Source organism: Falco cherrug, chromosome 9 (genome assembly GCF_023634085.1).
Source record: "Falco cherrug isolate bFalChe1 chromosome 9, bFalChe1.pri, whole genome shotgun sequence".
Taxonomy (NCBI): Eukaryota; Metazoa; Chordata; class Aves; order Falconiformes; family Falconidae; genus Falco; species Falco cherrug.
Genome location: NC_073705.1, coordinates 22,360,751 through 22,376,554, shown reverse-complemented (window position 1 = coordinate 22,376,554; position 15,804 = coordinate 22,360,751). Strand labels below are relative to the sequence as shown.

Here is a 15,804-nt window from a genome sequence, read left to right as displayed (position 1 = left end):
ATGTGTTCAGTACACAGCTCTGAAGATGCTAAATTTTGCTTTTCTTTGATATGCAGCCTAACATGATGTCACTCTTTTAAGCTTTATTAAGAATATTCTCCTCCAGATTAGAACATGTAGCAAAGCCGTTCTTCATCCTCTTCTTTAGGTTAAACGCAGGGGAGTTTGTCCTCTACAGCAAGACGGGTTTGTGAGCTTGCACCCTCTGCCATGTTGATGTGGTTTTCCAATCCCATTAGCCCTAGGTGATGTTTTTGATGCCTGGGGTATATAGTTGCTGTTATTTGTGTAGCATTCCTGATGGACATGGGTCCTAGCTATTAATGCTCTGTAGGGGTGCCTGAGCCTGCTGTCCTGCTTGTGTTTGTTGCAGAAGCAAAAAGCCCCGTGAACCTGTGCAAACCCAACCCATGCATGAACCAGGGTGTATGCATCCTTGGGCCTGGGAGCTACCGGTGTGAATGCCATGGCTGGGAAGGACCTCACTGTGAGAGCAGTAAGGATCAGCAGATGGTGGCCACGGCAGGTGTCATCTGTTCTGCCTAGCCCCTCTGAACGGGTCCCACATCTTCATCTCTTCCTTGAGCAGAGGTGTGGCTGTAACTCTTGCATAACTGTTTGGTGACCAGGTCTTGATGCTGATGTGGCCTCTGTCACATGGGGAGTGCAGAGGTTTGCGCTGCTGAAGGGAACAAGGGCTTCTGTCAAGCAGCTGTGCCCTGTTTTATGCATTCACTAAGCAAGCTGACTGAGAGGAGCCCAAGAAGGTCTAATAATTCTGGTATTTTTCCGTTCTGTTCTGTTCCTTTTTTCCCCCTCTGCCCTGCTAGAAGTAACAATCCCTCCTTGACTCCTGGGGTGGAAAGCTCTGGCTCCCTTTTAATTGGAGGGAGTGTTTCTGTTGGAGCATGACCTCCTCCCTATTGCTTTCCATGTCTTCCATGGTGCAAAAGCCTCCCCTTTGCCTTACTCCTCCTCAGCAGAATAGCAAAAGGAGGTGGTGAGCTCCCGGCTCCCTACAGGTGGTCTGTGCCCATAGTGAGAAGCTGCCAATTAAGTGGGTTTCCCCCTTGACCAATATTCTGCTCTTTACCTGACCCCAGGAGTTATGCCTGTCAGCTAAGGCCAAGAGGTGCTTGGTGGGTTGTAATGGACTGAGCATGAGCTTATCCCTTGGTTCTAAAGCCCCTGTCCCACATCTGTGCTTCCCTTCTGCAACAGGAGTTCTCCGGGGTAATTCTCCAAGATCCCCAAGTCTTCCTCTGCACTCCCATGTGTGATGGAGTCCAAGGGGTTTGCGGCATTTCTCCAGGGTCCCTCGGCACACCAAAAGGCATGTGGATCAGAGACACTGACACAGATGCGCAGAGTGCTCCAGTTCTCCATCCAGGAACACTTACTGCCACATGCAGGCACGATCCAGCAAGCCATCACTGTCCTTGGCAATGACTGAGTTGCTCCAGCACAGGGACTGTGCTGATGCCGTTCCCAGTTCCTGCACTGCACAAACTGGGCTTCCCAGTGTGCCCTTTCTTTTTTAATTGAAGTAAATATTTGTGTTTAAGTATTTATTATTGGCATTTTGCATTTCCTCTTCCAGATTCTAGTGTCATGGGATAGTTTTTTTGAACAGACTTCTTTCTTGCGAGATCTTTGAGTTAGTCTAAAAATATGTACAAGTCTGAGCAGTTCTGGAGCTCCTGCTGAAGGGGTGTAATGTAGATTACACACTGGCAGTCCAGTGCTGGAGTGAGCGGTGTGTTACACGCAGGAGGATTAGGAAGAGGAAGCAGAATTGATTAGGAGCATCTATTCTGTTTTGTAAGTTGTCCATGCTGCTTTTCTTCTCTGAATTTATTTGGAGTGATTGAATATGAATATAGTTTAGCTTCATAGGCATTTTGTAGCCATGTAATTCTGATAAGGAGGGGTTTGAAAAGGATTGGTTTTGCAAGAGCATTTAATGGTTTATTCAACTCCAAAGCAGTGCTGTGACTGTGTGCGTTGCTGTTTTTCAGTGGGTGCATTGGCTGGTTTTCTCCTAGATTTGATCCAGGTCAAATCCAGTTACCTGTGCTGCAAACACCCCAAGTAAGGGCAGTCCCCCAACTTTGTTTGCAAACAAAGGTCTGACCTGTTGTAGACTCTGGATGAAGCTATGGTTTGTACCATCCTGCTGGTCTTTGGACTTTGGTCTGTCTGCTTTGAAGTTGAACTCCATTCTTCCCCTCCCAGCCTCACTCTTGTCAGCCAGCCACAGTCTGACCTGGAGGGGACAGGACCAGGACAACCTCCTGAGCAGCTTTGCATGGGTGCTGGGAGCAGAGCGTGGTAGGCAACGTGCAGGTTAGAGGAGGAAGAAGCTTGGACCTCTCCTCCCAGATCTTAGTCACCTTTTCCTTTCTCCTCCTGCTGGCCACCTCTTTGCTCTCTCCTTTGCTGGTGCATATTTTTCTTTTATTCCTTCTTTTTAGCCCATTCCAGGTCAGGTCTGACCTTGTCTTTTTGGTACTGTTTCCCAGCTCAGAGCTTTGTCATGTCACTTTGCTCTCCTTGTGGAGCTGCCTGGGGAGAACAGGGTGCTTGTCCTGGCCTGAGCACAGACGGTGAGCATTTCTGCCTCCCCTTGTTTTAAGCTGATCTTGTCCCCAGCACAGCAGTGGTCTCTCTAGCTCAAGCTGGGCCTCTGGTGGGCTGTGATGGTTCACGTGTCTCCAAAGACAGTTTGGCCACATGCCTGCACCCTTCTGAGCATCAGCCTCACGGGATCCCTGGATCAATTTGCCCAGGAAGCTGTGAAATTTATGCAGTTGCTCCCCCAGGGCGTGTAGTTCACAGTGTTGGGTTGTTCTGTGCTGCCTTTCCCATGGCATCCATCACCTTGGGAGAGCAGGAGCAGCTCTGGGCAGGGCTGGGGCAGAGATGTTAACTGTGACTGCCAGCACTCATGAAAATAGCGTCTGTTGTTCCCCAAAGAAAAATCCCTTCACCCAGGTGTCTTGGCCCTATGTTTGAATAGTAATGTTAAAAGTACAAAGAGAAGCACAAATAACTGTGCAGGTTTGTTGTCAAAAGAAGAATGGTCTAAGAGCACTCTTGGGGGTGAAAGCTGGCAGTGAGACAGGAGCAGTACTGTTGTACCTTGTGGGAGAAACCAGGCTGGGAGAAAGAGTTTCTTCTTTTCATTGTTATCTTAGTAGATTGTCTGTGTCCTACAGCACAGCAAAATAGAAGGAAGGGCTGACGTTTGGGAGAGAAAGAGTAACTAACCTATTAAAGTTACCTACTTGGGCACCGCTGTAGTTAAGTATTGCCTGAGCTGTAAAACCGTCGCTCGTCTCTTCGTGTAGGGAGAACAGGCTAGATGAGGCTCACAGCTGACAACAAAGATGTGGTTGGTGTTTTATGGCGCAGGACTGTCTGTAGAGCCAGCTGGGTTCCAGCCAGACTGCTCTGAAACTCTCCCTGGCCTCCCTGCTCATCCTCTGTGGTGTGACGGGTCAGAGGCTGCCATGTCTCGCCCTCGCTGCTCTGTTGGGTTTGCAGCTCCCTGGCAGTTTCTGTGCTATAGTTTCTCCGACAGCATCATTAGTTCCCTCTTCACAGGCATCTGTCCTCTGCAGGATCAGTCTTCCCTCTCAAATGGAAGCATATTCCCCTTGTCTGGCAGGCAGCTCTGGAGCTGGGACGTGCTTTCCTGCCCTAATACAAGTGCCTAAAGGGCCTTGTGTCCCTGTTGCAGGATAGTTTGTACAGCGCTGCTGAGCACTTCGCTTTGTGGCAAATGCGGTTCGCTGTAATCTTTGTAAGTTCTCTTTGTTTTAGTACAGAGATAGTATGTACCTCTTTCGAGTGCATGGGCTTTACTGGGACAAAAGATGCTTGCCTGGGTCCTGAGCTGGGGGAAACCCCGCATTTGTACCATCCTGCTGGTTTTAAGCACAGACAGACAAACCTCTGTGTGCGATTCAGGAATCACAGACTGCAAAATCTCACGCAGGGGACAACATTTTCATGCTGGATGGGATACATCTAGCTCTGTGCATCAGTTTGTCACATAGAGATGGCATGAAAGATTGGAAACTCATGGAGCAGCTTCAGGAAAGCTGGTTTCTAAGCCCAGTCCTTAAGCTCTGGGTACATCTGGCTGAGGTCTTGGTGCCTATGTGTCGGGGCTATACTTGTGCTGTGACTGTGACCTTCCTCCCGAATGCGGCTGATCGCTGAAGCCTCGGATGGTTTTGCAGATGTGCGGTGGCAGTGGCAGCACCCAGCAGCTCTCCTTTTGTACAGGCCAAAGCACTTTGCAAGGTAAGAATGTGGTGGGGCTTTGGGAGGAGGTGGGAAAAGCCAAACTGGTAACAAAGGTCAGGATATACTGGATGGTCACAGGCAAGCAGGGTGCTGCTGAGTAGTTGTTGGAGCAGTTTTGTTTTTCTTTTTGAAAAACCAGTTTGAATAATGTCTAGGCCCTTTCTCCTGCAAATTTTAGTTAAAAAAGAGTAAGAAAGCAAGTGGCTTGGGTCTCTGACGTGATCCCTTATTAAATTCACTCTCACAGACTTGCTTTGATTCGATCAGAAATACTTAACAAGAACTTACCTGATGGGAGCTCATTCCCTTAAGGGTTGATGTTTGCACCTGGCACAGCCACTGAGGAGGTGGGGTCCCTGCAAAGCCAGCGCTAATCCTGTCTGGCATCAGGGGAGTGCAGAGGATGATGTCTGTGCCAGGTCACCTTAGATGTCTGGGCTGCTGTTACTCACGGAGCTGTGAATTACTCTCGCCCTGTAGGATTGCTGGGCGAGCCTTGGCTGGTTGTGGGGCATGTGCTGACTTCAGGGGAGAGCCTGTTTCTCCTTTAAGAAACTGGGATTTAAGTAAGTACCATGAATTTCACCCCCTTTAGCCTTACCTTCCCTCAGCAAGCAAAATCACACCTATTTGTGATGACTAAATGTGTTGGTGCCTGTACTGCAAAGGCTGCAGCAGGGAAGCTGGGCTTCGGACCCCTCTGTGCCACCCTCCCCGGGCACCAACAGCCAGGGCCGGGCTGCGTAAGGTCTGCTGAAGCTGTCCTGAAAGCACCTGGCTGCTTCTTTTTTCCTTTAAAATCTGGTGCTTTATGTGTGTCTTAGTTGCAAATCACAAGCTCTCCTGATCAGCTAGGCGTGACCCCCCAGTAGCTGTTGTAGGGTTGTTCTGTGTATCCAAAGCAGGAACTGAAGGTACTTAGGTGATAAACTTGCTTAGAAAAAGGGTTTGTAGAGGCAAATTTAGTTCCAGATGAATACGGGCTTCTGCTTGCGACACGCTGCAGGCTCTGTAGTGGCCTGACTGCATTGTGCACAGGTGAGAGTCACGCTGGGAATAACTAACAAAGTGTTAATAATAAGCATGAAATTACGTGTTAGGCGTTCGGTAGCAGTAGGAGCTCTGCCTCCCAACACAGCTGTGTCTCTGGGCCTGATCCTTAAACATGGTATTTTGTAGGAAGAGACCGCATTTGAGCCAGGCACAAGGGCTTTGTGGTGCTTGGGGGAGCGAACCCTTCAGTCTGGGTGCAGCCATGACCCTTGGCAGCTGTGTTTGGTGCCAGGATGGTCCGTGGGGATCAAAAGGCAGAAGTGCGCTTGGGGGCAGCTGGTGCTGGTGCTGAGGGGTTGGAAAGCAGCCATAGGTGATGGCCAGTGCTGCTGGGGAAGGGCAAAAGCAATTGCTACTTCCCCTTCAGCTCACGCAATCAGCAATCCCAAATCGAGTTGCTCTGGCTGGATTCCTGGGTTCAGAGGCTGTCAGGACACTAATGGGCTTGTTGGCAGGTTTGTGTCAATGGGTGGGCTAGGAAAGGCAGGGGAGCGGGACCTTCTCCAGGACTTTGTGCTGTAGCTTCGCTGCCTTCCCGGGCTTGCTGCCGGAGCTAGTAGTGGTACAGCCACCAAAAGATACTTCACGGGTGCCTGTTCTGTAATGACTGGCCTCAACCACTTTCTTCACTTAACTGTTTTCCTTCCTTTCTAGCGAAACCCCATCCTGGTTTTCCCAACCATGACCGCAGCAGGCACCAAGCCTTGCAGACAGTTGCTACCTAGTGGCCAGAGGAAGGTACTGGATGTATTTCTCTCCGCTGGTTTTGTGCAAGATGTATTTCTCTCCACTGGTTTTGTGCAAGAGGACTGCGCTATGGAGATACAGGCCGGAGTCTGTTCCAGGTATTCATGCAAATTGTCAGGGTTATTGCTATTTTTCAGTGGGTTAGCTGTCCAGAATTTTTTTTGGTTGACAGTGCATTAACTATAGAGGGCTAAATTATTTAAGATACAGTCCATTGCAGTTACAGACGGCATAGCTAAGGAACTTTAGTAACAGTGTCGAGAGACTGGGGGTGTGATGTGCTTGAAATGCACTGGCAAGTAGAGCAGGGACAAGCCACATTACAAAGAAAAAACACTAGTAACATAATATACTCAACATTTTATTATAAAACCCTCTAAAGCGCCACTTTATAGGTCACAGTTACAACAAAGGAAATGCCTTGAGTTAGGAAAACAATGGGGATGCAGAGACATTGTTTAACACTTCTTGTCTGGGGAACACGTGTTGCTCAGGACTTGCCTTGCCTATGTTTACCATCCCCTGATGGAGATATCCCAGCAGGACCACTGAAGTTGGCTGGGCTGTGGTGGGGAAAGCAGAGCTGCTCTCGTTCATCCATCGCTGTCTCAGTACCACTGTGAAATGTCTGGACAACTTCTAGAGGACGACAGCAGGGTGTACAGTGAGGACATGGTACTACACATACATTTAGGGGGTAGAGACGGTCTCCTGCCAAGCTCACTATGGGTCAGAACAAAAGCTTCATGGTGTCTGTGGCCTCCCTGTGCTTTGGAGAGGAAAGTCCCCTGGGTCCTGAAGCAGAAGTTCCAGTGGTTTATTTGCATGGATTTTTCCTATGTGCAGCCCTTGCACAGGGACAGACCTGACAGCTAGGGCTGACTGATGTACTCCTGAGGCCTGGGATTAGCAATTCCTTCATCTGCACCACAGTGAAGATGTCAAAGTAAAAAAAAAAAAAAAAGGGGGGGGGGCAGGGGGAGTAAGTGCTTTGTTGCACCCCAGCTCTGTGGTAATGGCAGGCAAGCCCAGAGCCCCTCATCAGCATGTTGTCATTCACCCCAGTGCCACCACAAGCTCCAGGTGTCGGAGCCCTGCACCCCCAGAGCTTTTGGGCCTTTGTGTGAAGAAAGAGCATCTGTTTAGAGGTGGACTCAGGCCTGTGAAAGGTTTTCAAGGGTTAGGAAGGCACAACATTTTGCCTGTTTTTACTCTGGGTTGAAGTGCTGTCTATTGGTATAGCTGCAAGGACCCCAGGAACACCCCAGCCAGGGTACTGGTGCTGCTTTAGCTTTGCAGGGTTGGAAAGCAGCTGCAGCCCTGGCACAGTCAACCCAGTTACTGAGCCTGGGCTCCAGGGCTAAAGGACCATCAGAAGAGACAGGCAGAGGTGTCCCCAGGCCACCAGCCACGACAGCAGGTTACATGGAGGAGAGGGTGTATGGACTTCTGACGCTCCCCCTACCCCCTTCAGATTTCAGTGTCTCTCAGCTTAACAGTCCCAAATGCCCAACATCTTCTATTACAGAGCTTGGCAAGGGCAGAGAGGGGTGGGCTTTGTGAGCCACACTGGAAGGGCCCAAAGGCTAGATTAAGTTTAATAATTTGGAAGTAAGGGTGACAGCACCAAGATGGCCAACAGCCCACCAGAGATGGGGTGGTTCAATCTGGACCGAGAACCTGGAGAAGAGCAGGTCAGGCTGCTGGGCCCTGCCCATGTGGAGGGGCCCCTTTCGCACGGGGATACCTTCAGCAGATTGTACAGCTGTGGCTCTATGAGGACCAGAGAGCATCAGCAAAGTGGTGCTTGCAGCTGGGGCAGGAGCACCCAGACAGCTTTACCTCCCCTCCCCTGAGAAAGGGCAAGCCCTGAATGATACATTGGGATCCAGCTTCCCCGTACAACAGCTGAGCAGGCCTAGGCCTTTTGTAAATTATTAATAAACCTTCAACTATATATTTTTTTTCTCCCCCAGAACAAACTCTTCAGGTGAAGTAGAACAAGATCTTCAAGAAAATTAACTGAATCTGCTTGGAAGATCATCTTTGCCCAGAGCTCTTGGTGCCACCAGTCTGTAACACAGCTTACAGCATGAGAAGGTGAGCAGGGATCTTCCTTCGTACTCTGGCAAGTCTGCAGCTGGCTGGCAGGAGTGAGCACATGCTGGGATGCATCAGGACATAGATTGAAACCCCCCTGGACAGGTTGCTGCGTGCTTCTCCTTCATGTCTCGAGCATCGCTCAGGTGTGGGTAGCGCCCTTGGCTGAAGGCTGGGTGAAATGCAGCTGCGTGATGACTGGCAGCAAGACAGGTGAGACTTTAGTTGGCTGCAGTTTGCCATGACAGGTTGAAAACCACTGGGTTATAAAGAACAGCAAAGGACCCTTCTGAACACACTACTGGCACTAGTATAGAAACCTTAATAACTCACAGATAAGCCTTCAGAGTAGAAATACACAAAACATCCCTATGTACAGTAACATTCTTGTTTACGTCAACTGGGTTAGGAATTTGATGCAAGGATTGCCACTGGTTGTTATTGTTTTAGCTACATGATTGGGACTTGTCTGGAAAGAGCGAGATCATTTGGGATAACTCATAGCGGCAGCTGTTGACTCCATTGCTGCATCTGGGCAGTTGGCGCGGCATGGAGGAGGCACCTGGTGTGTGGTTGTGTTGCACACCCAGTCTCCACCTACAGATAACTGAATCCCCTTGGCCATGCGTGAGCAATTCCAGTCTTTAGTTCATCTCTGAAAAACGTGGTTCTAACTAGCTCCCTTCTTCTCCCATTCCTGCCAAGGAATAAAGGCAAATTAGTCAAAAGGCAAATCTGGCAAGCCACAGTAGCCATAATGTGCACAGGATCAACCCGATCATCTGGTACCAGAGTGGTTTTGGCCATAGGTTGTGTCAGGGATGTCTCTCCATTTAAGCAATATGTGTATTTAATAATTTAAAATTGCAGCCAAGGCAAACCCAGGTGAAAAGACCAGAGGAAGACCAGGCTGGCTGGCTCTGAGTGGTGCTCAGTCAGGGGTGCTTCCCAGATGTGGGACCCCCCCCACCGCCCCATCCCACCAGAAGGCAGTCTGCTGCACTGCTACGAGGGAAAAGCAGCGGCTGTCCCAGGTGGATTTTTCTCCTGTACCGGTTGGTGCGTTACCTTAGCTTTCTGTAGGACTGTTCCCTTCCCTGTCACCATGACGGATAAAGGACGATTTTTTAAAGCCGTTGCTGAATTGACTGGTGAGTTCTCTGCGCTGTTTGCTGGACTAGCACTTTTTGCTTGAATCTACAATAAAAATAATAGAAAGGGCGATGACTTCAGACTACTGAGATTGCTGCCTTTTCCATCTCCTAGTCAGTCACATCCCGCTTGCACAGAGGTGCATTTTTTCCAGTGACATGCCTGCTTTGAAGTACAACCAAGATGTGTGTGTGTGGTGTGTTTGGGTGTTGAGGACTCAAGCAGAGGTACAGAGGGGCTCAGGTGGTGACCATCTCCATTTCATGGGAACCAAGCTCCCATGAAGGAATTCAGATGCCTGAATCTCCTTCCCCGTAAACATCCCTTTGCTCAGCTGAGCACAAGGTGCTGGGTCCTGACCTGCATGGGCCTGGAGGGCGTCACTCAAGGTCCTACAGGGAAGTACAGCCCTTCTTTCACCTCCCCCTTGCTGCTGTTACCTCATTACATTATATATAATAATACAGTACTTAGGGATGACATATAACTACAATCTATACAATTATATAAGGTTATATATGATAGTATAATACTGTATTAATTATTATATTATTAAGCAAACTGAGGAAGTGCAACTGCCTGGCTGCTGGGAAGCTGCTGTGCATCCCAGGGGTGCCCCCCACGTACCCGGGGGGCTGCATTCTCCAAATGTGTGGTGTCCACTGCAGTGCCCAATGTCACAGGACCAGACTCTGCCTTCTTCAGATTCTCCTTCACCTCCACCAGGCTCAGCTCCAGGTCAACCCTCCGACTCTCCTTCCTTTTGCATTCTTCTTCTATCTCCTTCAGCCTCTGCTCCAGGCTCTTGTCTGTGAAGGGAGCGGTAACTTGGTGCTAGCCAGGTACTTGGGGAGCTTATGAGGGTAGCAGGGACCAGGGCATGTCCTGTACGTTTTCCCCCAGAAGGGACTGTGGCAGAGCAAGCTCTCGCTCTAGTGCAGTTTGGGCTATGTGGTTTGGCTCAAAGTGCCAGTTCTCCCCCTTGCCCCTTCTGGTCCCAGCTGGGCCAGGTTCAGTGCCCCCTCCTTCCCTGTGATCCCACCTTGGCTCACTTCCACACATCACACCTTGCCCTGCTGTACCTGTGCTGCCCCCAAGCATTTCCTTCAGCTCCCGCCTCTCCTTGCGCAGCTGTGTGAGCTGAGCCCGGATTTCATCCTTTTCCTTCTCCAGCCGTTCCTTCTCCTCTGTAAAACGCTTCACCTCTGCCTCCGTCCTGTTCTTGCCCAGCTTGGTTTCCACTGCTGCTGCTAGAAACATGAGCCACCAACACAAGCTCAGTCAGGGGAAAAAGTAGGAGGAAAAATCTTTTCAGGTGCTTGGAAAGAAAATGAATGAAGGTGTGGAAAGTCACCAGTTGGGAAACTTAGCTTAGCCCCTTGGGCACTGTAAAGCTACTGTACAGTAGCAGGAAGCTGAACCATCGGGCAAAACTCGGCTCCCTGTGAGCACCACCTCCCTCCAAGCCCCTGCTGCAGCAGGCACCTGCTGCCCCCCCGTGCAGCCCGCTCACCTGGCAGTGGCATCTTGGGCCGGTGTGCGGGCAGTAGCTGGGGGCTGCCCGCTGTCACTGCGCCCAGCGGTGCCTCAGGGGCTGGCTGGGGGAAGGCGATGTTCTGCTGCTGGGGCTGGATTTTGATGGCGGGCATCCGTGGCAGTGCCTCATTGGGCTCTGGCTTCTCCAGGTGTTTCTGTGGGGGGAAAACAAAGCGGGATGAGGCAGTGGTGGGCAGTGGCTCAGTGATGAAGCCTGGCCCCGCACCACAGTTCAAGACAGTACCTGCTCCGAGGTCTCCATCACCTTACTACAGGGCTCGGCCTCCTTAGCCACGAGGGCTGTCTCGGCTGCGCTCTCTGCTGCAGCCTTGTTGGCGGCCCTTTCTAAAGATGGTGAGCCAAGGGGTGAAGGCTGGCATGGCTTCTTTTCAGCAGTGTGTAGGAAGGACTTCACTGGGGTGAGATCCAGGTATACTCTGTCTTGGTCTCCCTGCGGTTTACTCTCGCTCTTGGGTACTTCTTCCTGCAAAATGAGAATGTTCTTCTGAAAAGGGACCACCTACTGCAGCCAGAAGTGCAGGAAACATCTCACTGCAGAGCAGCATCACCTCACGCAATCTGGAGAATTTTCCTTAAACCTTAGAGAAACTACAGCCCGATTCTCTTAAGTCATTCCGTACAGGGCTTTTTGGTGTACTGAAGGAAAGGCCCCTCCTGCTCTACTTTAATAGGTCTTTCCAATGGTAGCAGCAGCCCCATGCAAGGATCTCACACACTTGTACATCTAGCAACCCCTGCCAGGTTCTGTGACTTTCCTGGGATAACAGTCCCATCCCTAGCGTGGCCCATCTTTCTTGTCCTTACACACAGGACTTGCTCTCACAGGCATCAAAAGGAATTTTAATAGTGTATTGTTTGGAGCCCAGTTTATTTATCACCAAATCACCATGCTGTTTGCTGATGGAAACTGTGGGATTTTATCCCAGCTGCTTGAGGATCCCTACAGTACCCTGCTGGAAACGTCTCTCCCATTCCTTAGCAACTCCTCTCCAGTGCTTGCTTCTGCCCTGTTGCAAAAGCCTGGATTTCCCCATGGGCTGGGAATCCCCTTTGCTACTGTTGGAAAACTTCTCCCTTCGCTGGTGGAGACTGGCCCCGGCCAGATGTTTGCCCATGGTCTCCACAGAGCTTGCTGCAGCAGGGTAGCTGCCTGCGGCGCTGACATCTTACCACAGGCAGGTCCACATCGTCATACAGCTCCTCCTGCTGCATCCTGGCCTTGGGCAGGTTGTCGATGTAGGCGTTGGGCTCAGAGTACTTCCTCTGCATTAAGCTGTGAACAGGCAGCGGGACGTCCCATCAGGAGGGACTGGTCTCGCCACGTGGCCGTGCTGTGCTGCATTTTGGAGCATTCAAACATTGCAGTCCTGGGGTCTGGCCAGGGGCATGCAGCCAGACGCAGGAGATGAGAAGGCAGAGGCATGCAGCAGCGTGATCACTGCTCCCCTTGCCCGTTAAGCAGCACCTACCAGAGCGGGGCTGCAGTTCCTCTTTGCTGTCTCCCCCAGCCCTTGGGCACAGCACTGCAGCAGCACGACTGCTCTGCCCCAGTGGCATGGTGAACGTGCGGCACCACAGCCCCAGCCAAGCCCACCCCACCAGCCTGCCTTTGCAAAAGCCACCTGGGCATGTGCCCCATGCCCTGTGGCAGGCTGCAGCTCAGGTTAGATGCATCGTGGTGGGACAATGACAAGTGCTCTCCTGTCCTGCACTGAGCTTCCAAAGAAAGCGACTAAGCTGCAGCTGTGAATTTAGCAGCTATTCCCACGGCAGGCAGCCTCCCGCAAGCGGAGGGACCCCCGCTCCAGTTTGCTTCCCCTCTACCAGCCCCATGCAGCCCCACCTGTTACCACTGACATACAAGAAGGAGTTCTTGGCAGCGCTCACGATGCAGGAAACCCTGTCGGCATCCACGTAATCGTAGGTAAATTCCTCCGGGTCTGTTTTTGAACCAGACTCGGACAAGAGGAGGCCCAGCCAGTGGCCCATTTCCTCCGAGGACTTTGCCTACAAGGAGATCAGACAGACAGGACAGGTTGCAACAGCAGCTCCTCTGCGGTCCCAAAGCTAACGCTGACTTAGCCTTGAGTAGGGAAGTATGCTGGCAGTCCTCTCAGCTGGCAAGGGGAAAGATGAACTGTTGAGTGTTACTTATATTAAACCTGAGACTGCATTAAAAGAAAAATTAACCGCTCTGCGTACAGACTGATTCACAGATTTGGAAGATACCTGAATGCAGCTCTTCACTTAACTCCTTCCTAAAATTTCTAGTCAGTCTGCATTTTCCTTGCAATGGGGATCAACTTGGCTGCCTACAAGAGTAAGAGAATTCTCTGGAGATGCTGGTGGGGAGCCAGCTTTGGCAAGGCAAGTGCATGGGTTTTATTTTGCACCAGCAGAGCGCAGCAATGGGCTTGTCAAACACAGCCCTGCAAGTGCAAGGAGACCCCAGCGCTCCAGGGAGCCTGCGAGTTCCTTAAGCCAGAGCCCCAACCCCTTCCAGGGCTGTTTGCACAGGGGAGAGGGGAAGGGAAGAGTTTAAAGTGGGATCAGGATCAGAGAACATCAAAGAGAGCCCCTTGCTTTCATATGGGCAGTACCAAATTCCCAGCTGCAGTGAACAGCCTGACAGTTTGCAAAATGAAGAATTAAATACAGTGCCTTGAAGTCAGCTCTAGCACAGAGCCATGTGCACTTCCCAGTAGCAGGGGATTTCTACCTGAAGCAAGAAGAAGCGGGCTGATGTAGCCATCTTTGGCTTTGATTTGAGGAGTTAAGAGCAGTATTCTCAAGGTAAAATTCAGGGCAAGTGAATCCCAAACTGGAAAGTATATTTTAAGCTTTCAATCTGTTTTAGTTTGCAGAGACTTCAGTCCTTGGGAAGCCCGCCAGCTAGCTAGTCTGTACATGGAGTCTGACATCCCAACAAAATACACATTCTTCCATTCACAAAATGTAGATTTTCCCAGCACCTCTTCTTCACATTTGTAATTGGGCAAAATTTCTTAGACACAGATATACCCTGAATCAGAAGCTAAACAAAAACACCTTCAAGCCTCACGGCAGGCCCTTGAAGTCAGTTGTTTAGCTATAAATATCCACCCACTAGAAAAATACAGGAAATTGCTCACATTGTCCACCTCCTACTATAATTGCACTGTCGTCAGGGAAAGCTAAGATTAGAGATAAACAGTCCTGGATGCAAGTGAAGGAAAGTAACAGACGGACATCAATTCACTTGCACTTTCAAGTGAAGATCTGTGATCAGTTTACTTTGGGATGCATGACCCATGGCTTTGGGACTCTCTGTTTTCTGTTCTCCTAACCACAGACTTAAATCATTGAAATGGCATTCATCTCACCTAACATTAACCACCTGAAATGCGTCCCATATAATTTTATTATCCAAGGTTATCCTATAGTCAGTGGAGAGGGATGGACACCTCCAGAGGACCCTTCATCCCATCCTAAGGTGACTGCCTAAGATGAAGGCTGAATGGTCCTCTGGGTGCACCAGCATCAGATACAGCCTGGATTACCAGCTAGGTAGGACACCTTCTAGGTGACCACTCACAGATAAGCCGAAGTCCCATGCTTCAGGTTCTGTTTTGCTGGACTGTGTGTTCCTCTGGAGGACCTCACCAGTCTTTAGGCCCACTGAGACACCCAAGCTGATGACTTAAAGCAGAACTTTCTTGGAGTTATACACCTTACCTCCAGGATGACCCGTTCTTCCCCGTTGTGCAGGATGCGGAAGGAGTAGAGATGATCAGGGCTTGGCTCTGGGATAATTTCACAACCTGCCAAACTCAGGGGCTGTTGAGCCAGTTTGCTTCGGTTCTTGTCCTGGTAGAAATGGAGGTGACCATCTTTTATCTGACACCAGCGGGACTTCCACTGGCTGTTCACTAGCACATTCAGGTAACCTGCAAGCAAGCACAGTCTACTTAGGCACATTTTTCACCCCATGGCGACAGGGAATCCAAACTCATGAATGGGGATTTCTGATGGGTAACTTCCGAGGTTACCACAGAACACTAAGCCACAGGCAACAACAAAGAGCAAAAGCACAAAGACAAGCTGTCTTATCCATACAAAACAGGGAGAAAAGGGTAAAAATCTGTTCAAAGTGACACCCTTGAAATTCAGGTTGGGTTTGGAGCAGCAAGTTGGCTGCAGATGTTTGGATGAAGTTGGTCCTGGATGGTGAATACCAGCTGACCCATACAACTCTCCCTGCTGACTCCCACACCCTAGGAAGAGCAGCACAGAGGCCCTTTGCATGCATGTCTGGTGTTGCCTGCCCTTCCTCTTGGGTCACCCTGCGAGCTATATTGCCTGCCCTTGTAAGCCACACAGTCACCTTAATGTGTAAGAGGCACCGCAGTCTGCATGGACTTACTGGCACGGACCAAGCAGACTGTGGCCTCTTTGCCTGCCCCAGCGGGACAGCGTGGCACACATGTGTTTGAGCAGGAGGATGCCTGGTGCTCATTCTGCCCTGCACACTGAAATCCAGCCCTGAGACAAGTCCCTGTAGAGGGGCTCGTGCTGCCACTTACTTGAAGTCTCCAGGGATCTCTCTGGGCTATCCAGGGAGCTGGATTTTTTCCTCCCAAGGTTCATCAGGTTGCTCAGTTTCAGGCCAGTTGTTCCCTTCTTCTTAACTACCAGAAAAGAAAAAGGTATACGTGTGGCTTACCCAGCATTTTCCTACTGAGCACATCAGTGATTGTACAAATATTGCTGTCTATTCATCAGATAATCCAGGTAAGAAATGAAGTTGGATATTTTCAGTCCAGATATTCCTTCCCACTATCACAACAAAGTGATGAAGCCCTAGTGTAGAGGGACTCAGCAGCTGAGCTCTGTTGGGTGACT

At 50.3% G+C, this 15,804-nt stretch overlaps 2 protein-coding genes and 1 long non-coding RNA gene across 6 annotated transcripts in view; 2 read left to right on the top strand and 1 right to left on the bottom strand.

The window, feature by feature from the left end:
• Window positions 1-8,201, top strand: part of VWA2 (von Willebrand factor A domain containing 2) — a 33,743-nt gene extending 25,542 nt beyond the window's left edge. Inside the window, exons 13-18 of one of the 2 annotated variants that reach the window (XM_055720762.1) lie at window positions 374-496; window positions 1,222-4,311; window positions 4,795-4,880; window positions 6,022-6,144; window positions 6,175-6,212; window positions 8,091-8,201. In XM_055720762.1, coding sequence (XP_055576737.1) covers window positions 374-496; window positions 1,222-1,280 — 182 coding nt within the window. In that variant the 3' untranslated portion in view covers window positions 1,281-4,311; window positions 4,795-4,880; window positions 6,022-6,144; window positions 6,175-6,212; window positions 8,091-8,201. Of the gene's footprint in view, window positions 1-373; window positions 497-1,221; window positions 4,881-6,021; window positions 6,145-6,174; window positions 6,213-8,090 lie in introns of both variants that reach the window. The other variant, XM_027812187.2, reaches the window with a different exon arrangement.
• The window catches only part of AFAP1L2 (actin filament associated protein 1 like 2), a 71,344-nt gene continuing 61,994 nt past the window's right edge, over window positions 6,455-15,804 (bottom strand). For all 3 annotated transcript variants that reach the window (XM_055720759.1, XM_055720761.1, XM_055720760.1), the window contains 10 exons: window positions 15,486-15,590; window positions 14,638-14,849; window positions 12,785-12,930; window positions 12,094-12,196; window positions 11,147-11,386; window positions 10,880-11,057; window positions 10,449-10,616; window positions 9,994-10,175; window positions 9,283-9,411; window positions 6,455-8,911 (listed from right to left, as the gene is read on the bottom strand). In XM_055720759.1, coding sequence (XP_055576734.1) covers window positions 8,885-8,911; window positions 9,283-9,411; window positions 9,994-10,175; window positions 10,449-10,616; window positions 10,880-11,057; window positions 11,147-11,386; window positions 12,094-12,196; window positions 12,785-12,930; window positions 14,638-14,849; window positions 15,486-15,590 — 1,490 coding nt within the window. In that variant the 3' untranslated portion in view covers window positions 6,455-8,884. The remainder of the gene's footprint in view (window positions 8,912-9,282; window positions 9,412-9,993; window positions 10,176-10,448; window positions 10,617-10,879; window positions 11,058-11,146; window positions 11,387-12,093; window positions 12,197-12,784; window positions 12,931-14,637; window positions 14,850-15,485; window positions 15,591-15,804) is intronic.
• Window positions 8,314-9,349, top strand: LOC129736809 (uncharacterized). Its single transcript, XR_008733890.1, has 2 exons — window positions 8,314-8,427; window positions 9,085-9,349. It is a non-coding gene; the product is annotated as an uncharacterized LOC129736809 (long non-coding RNA).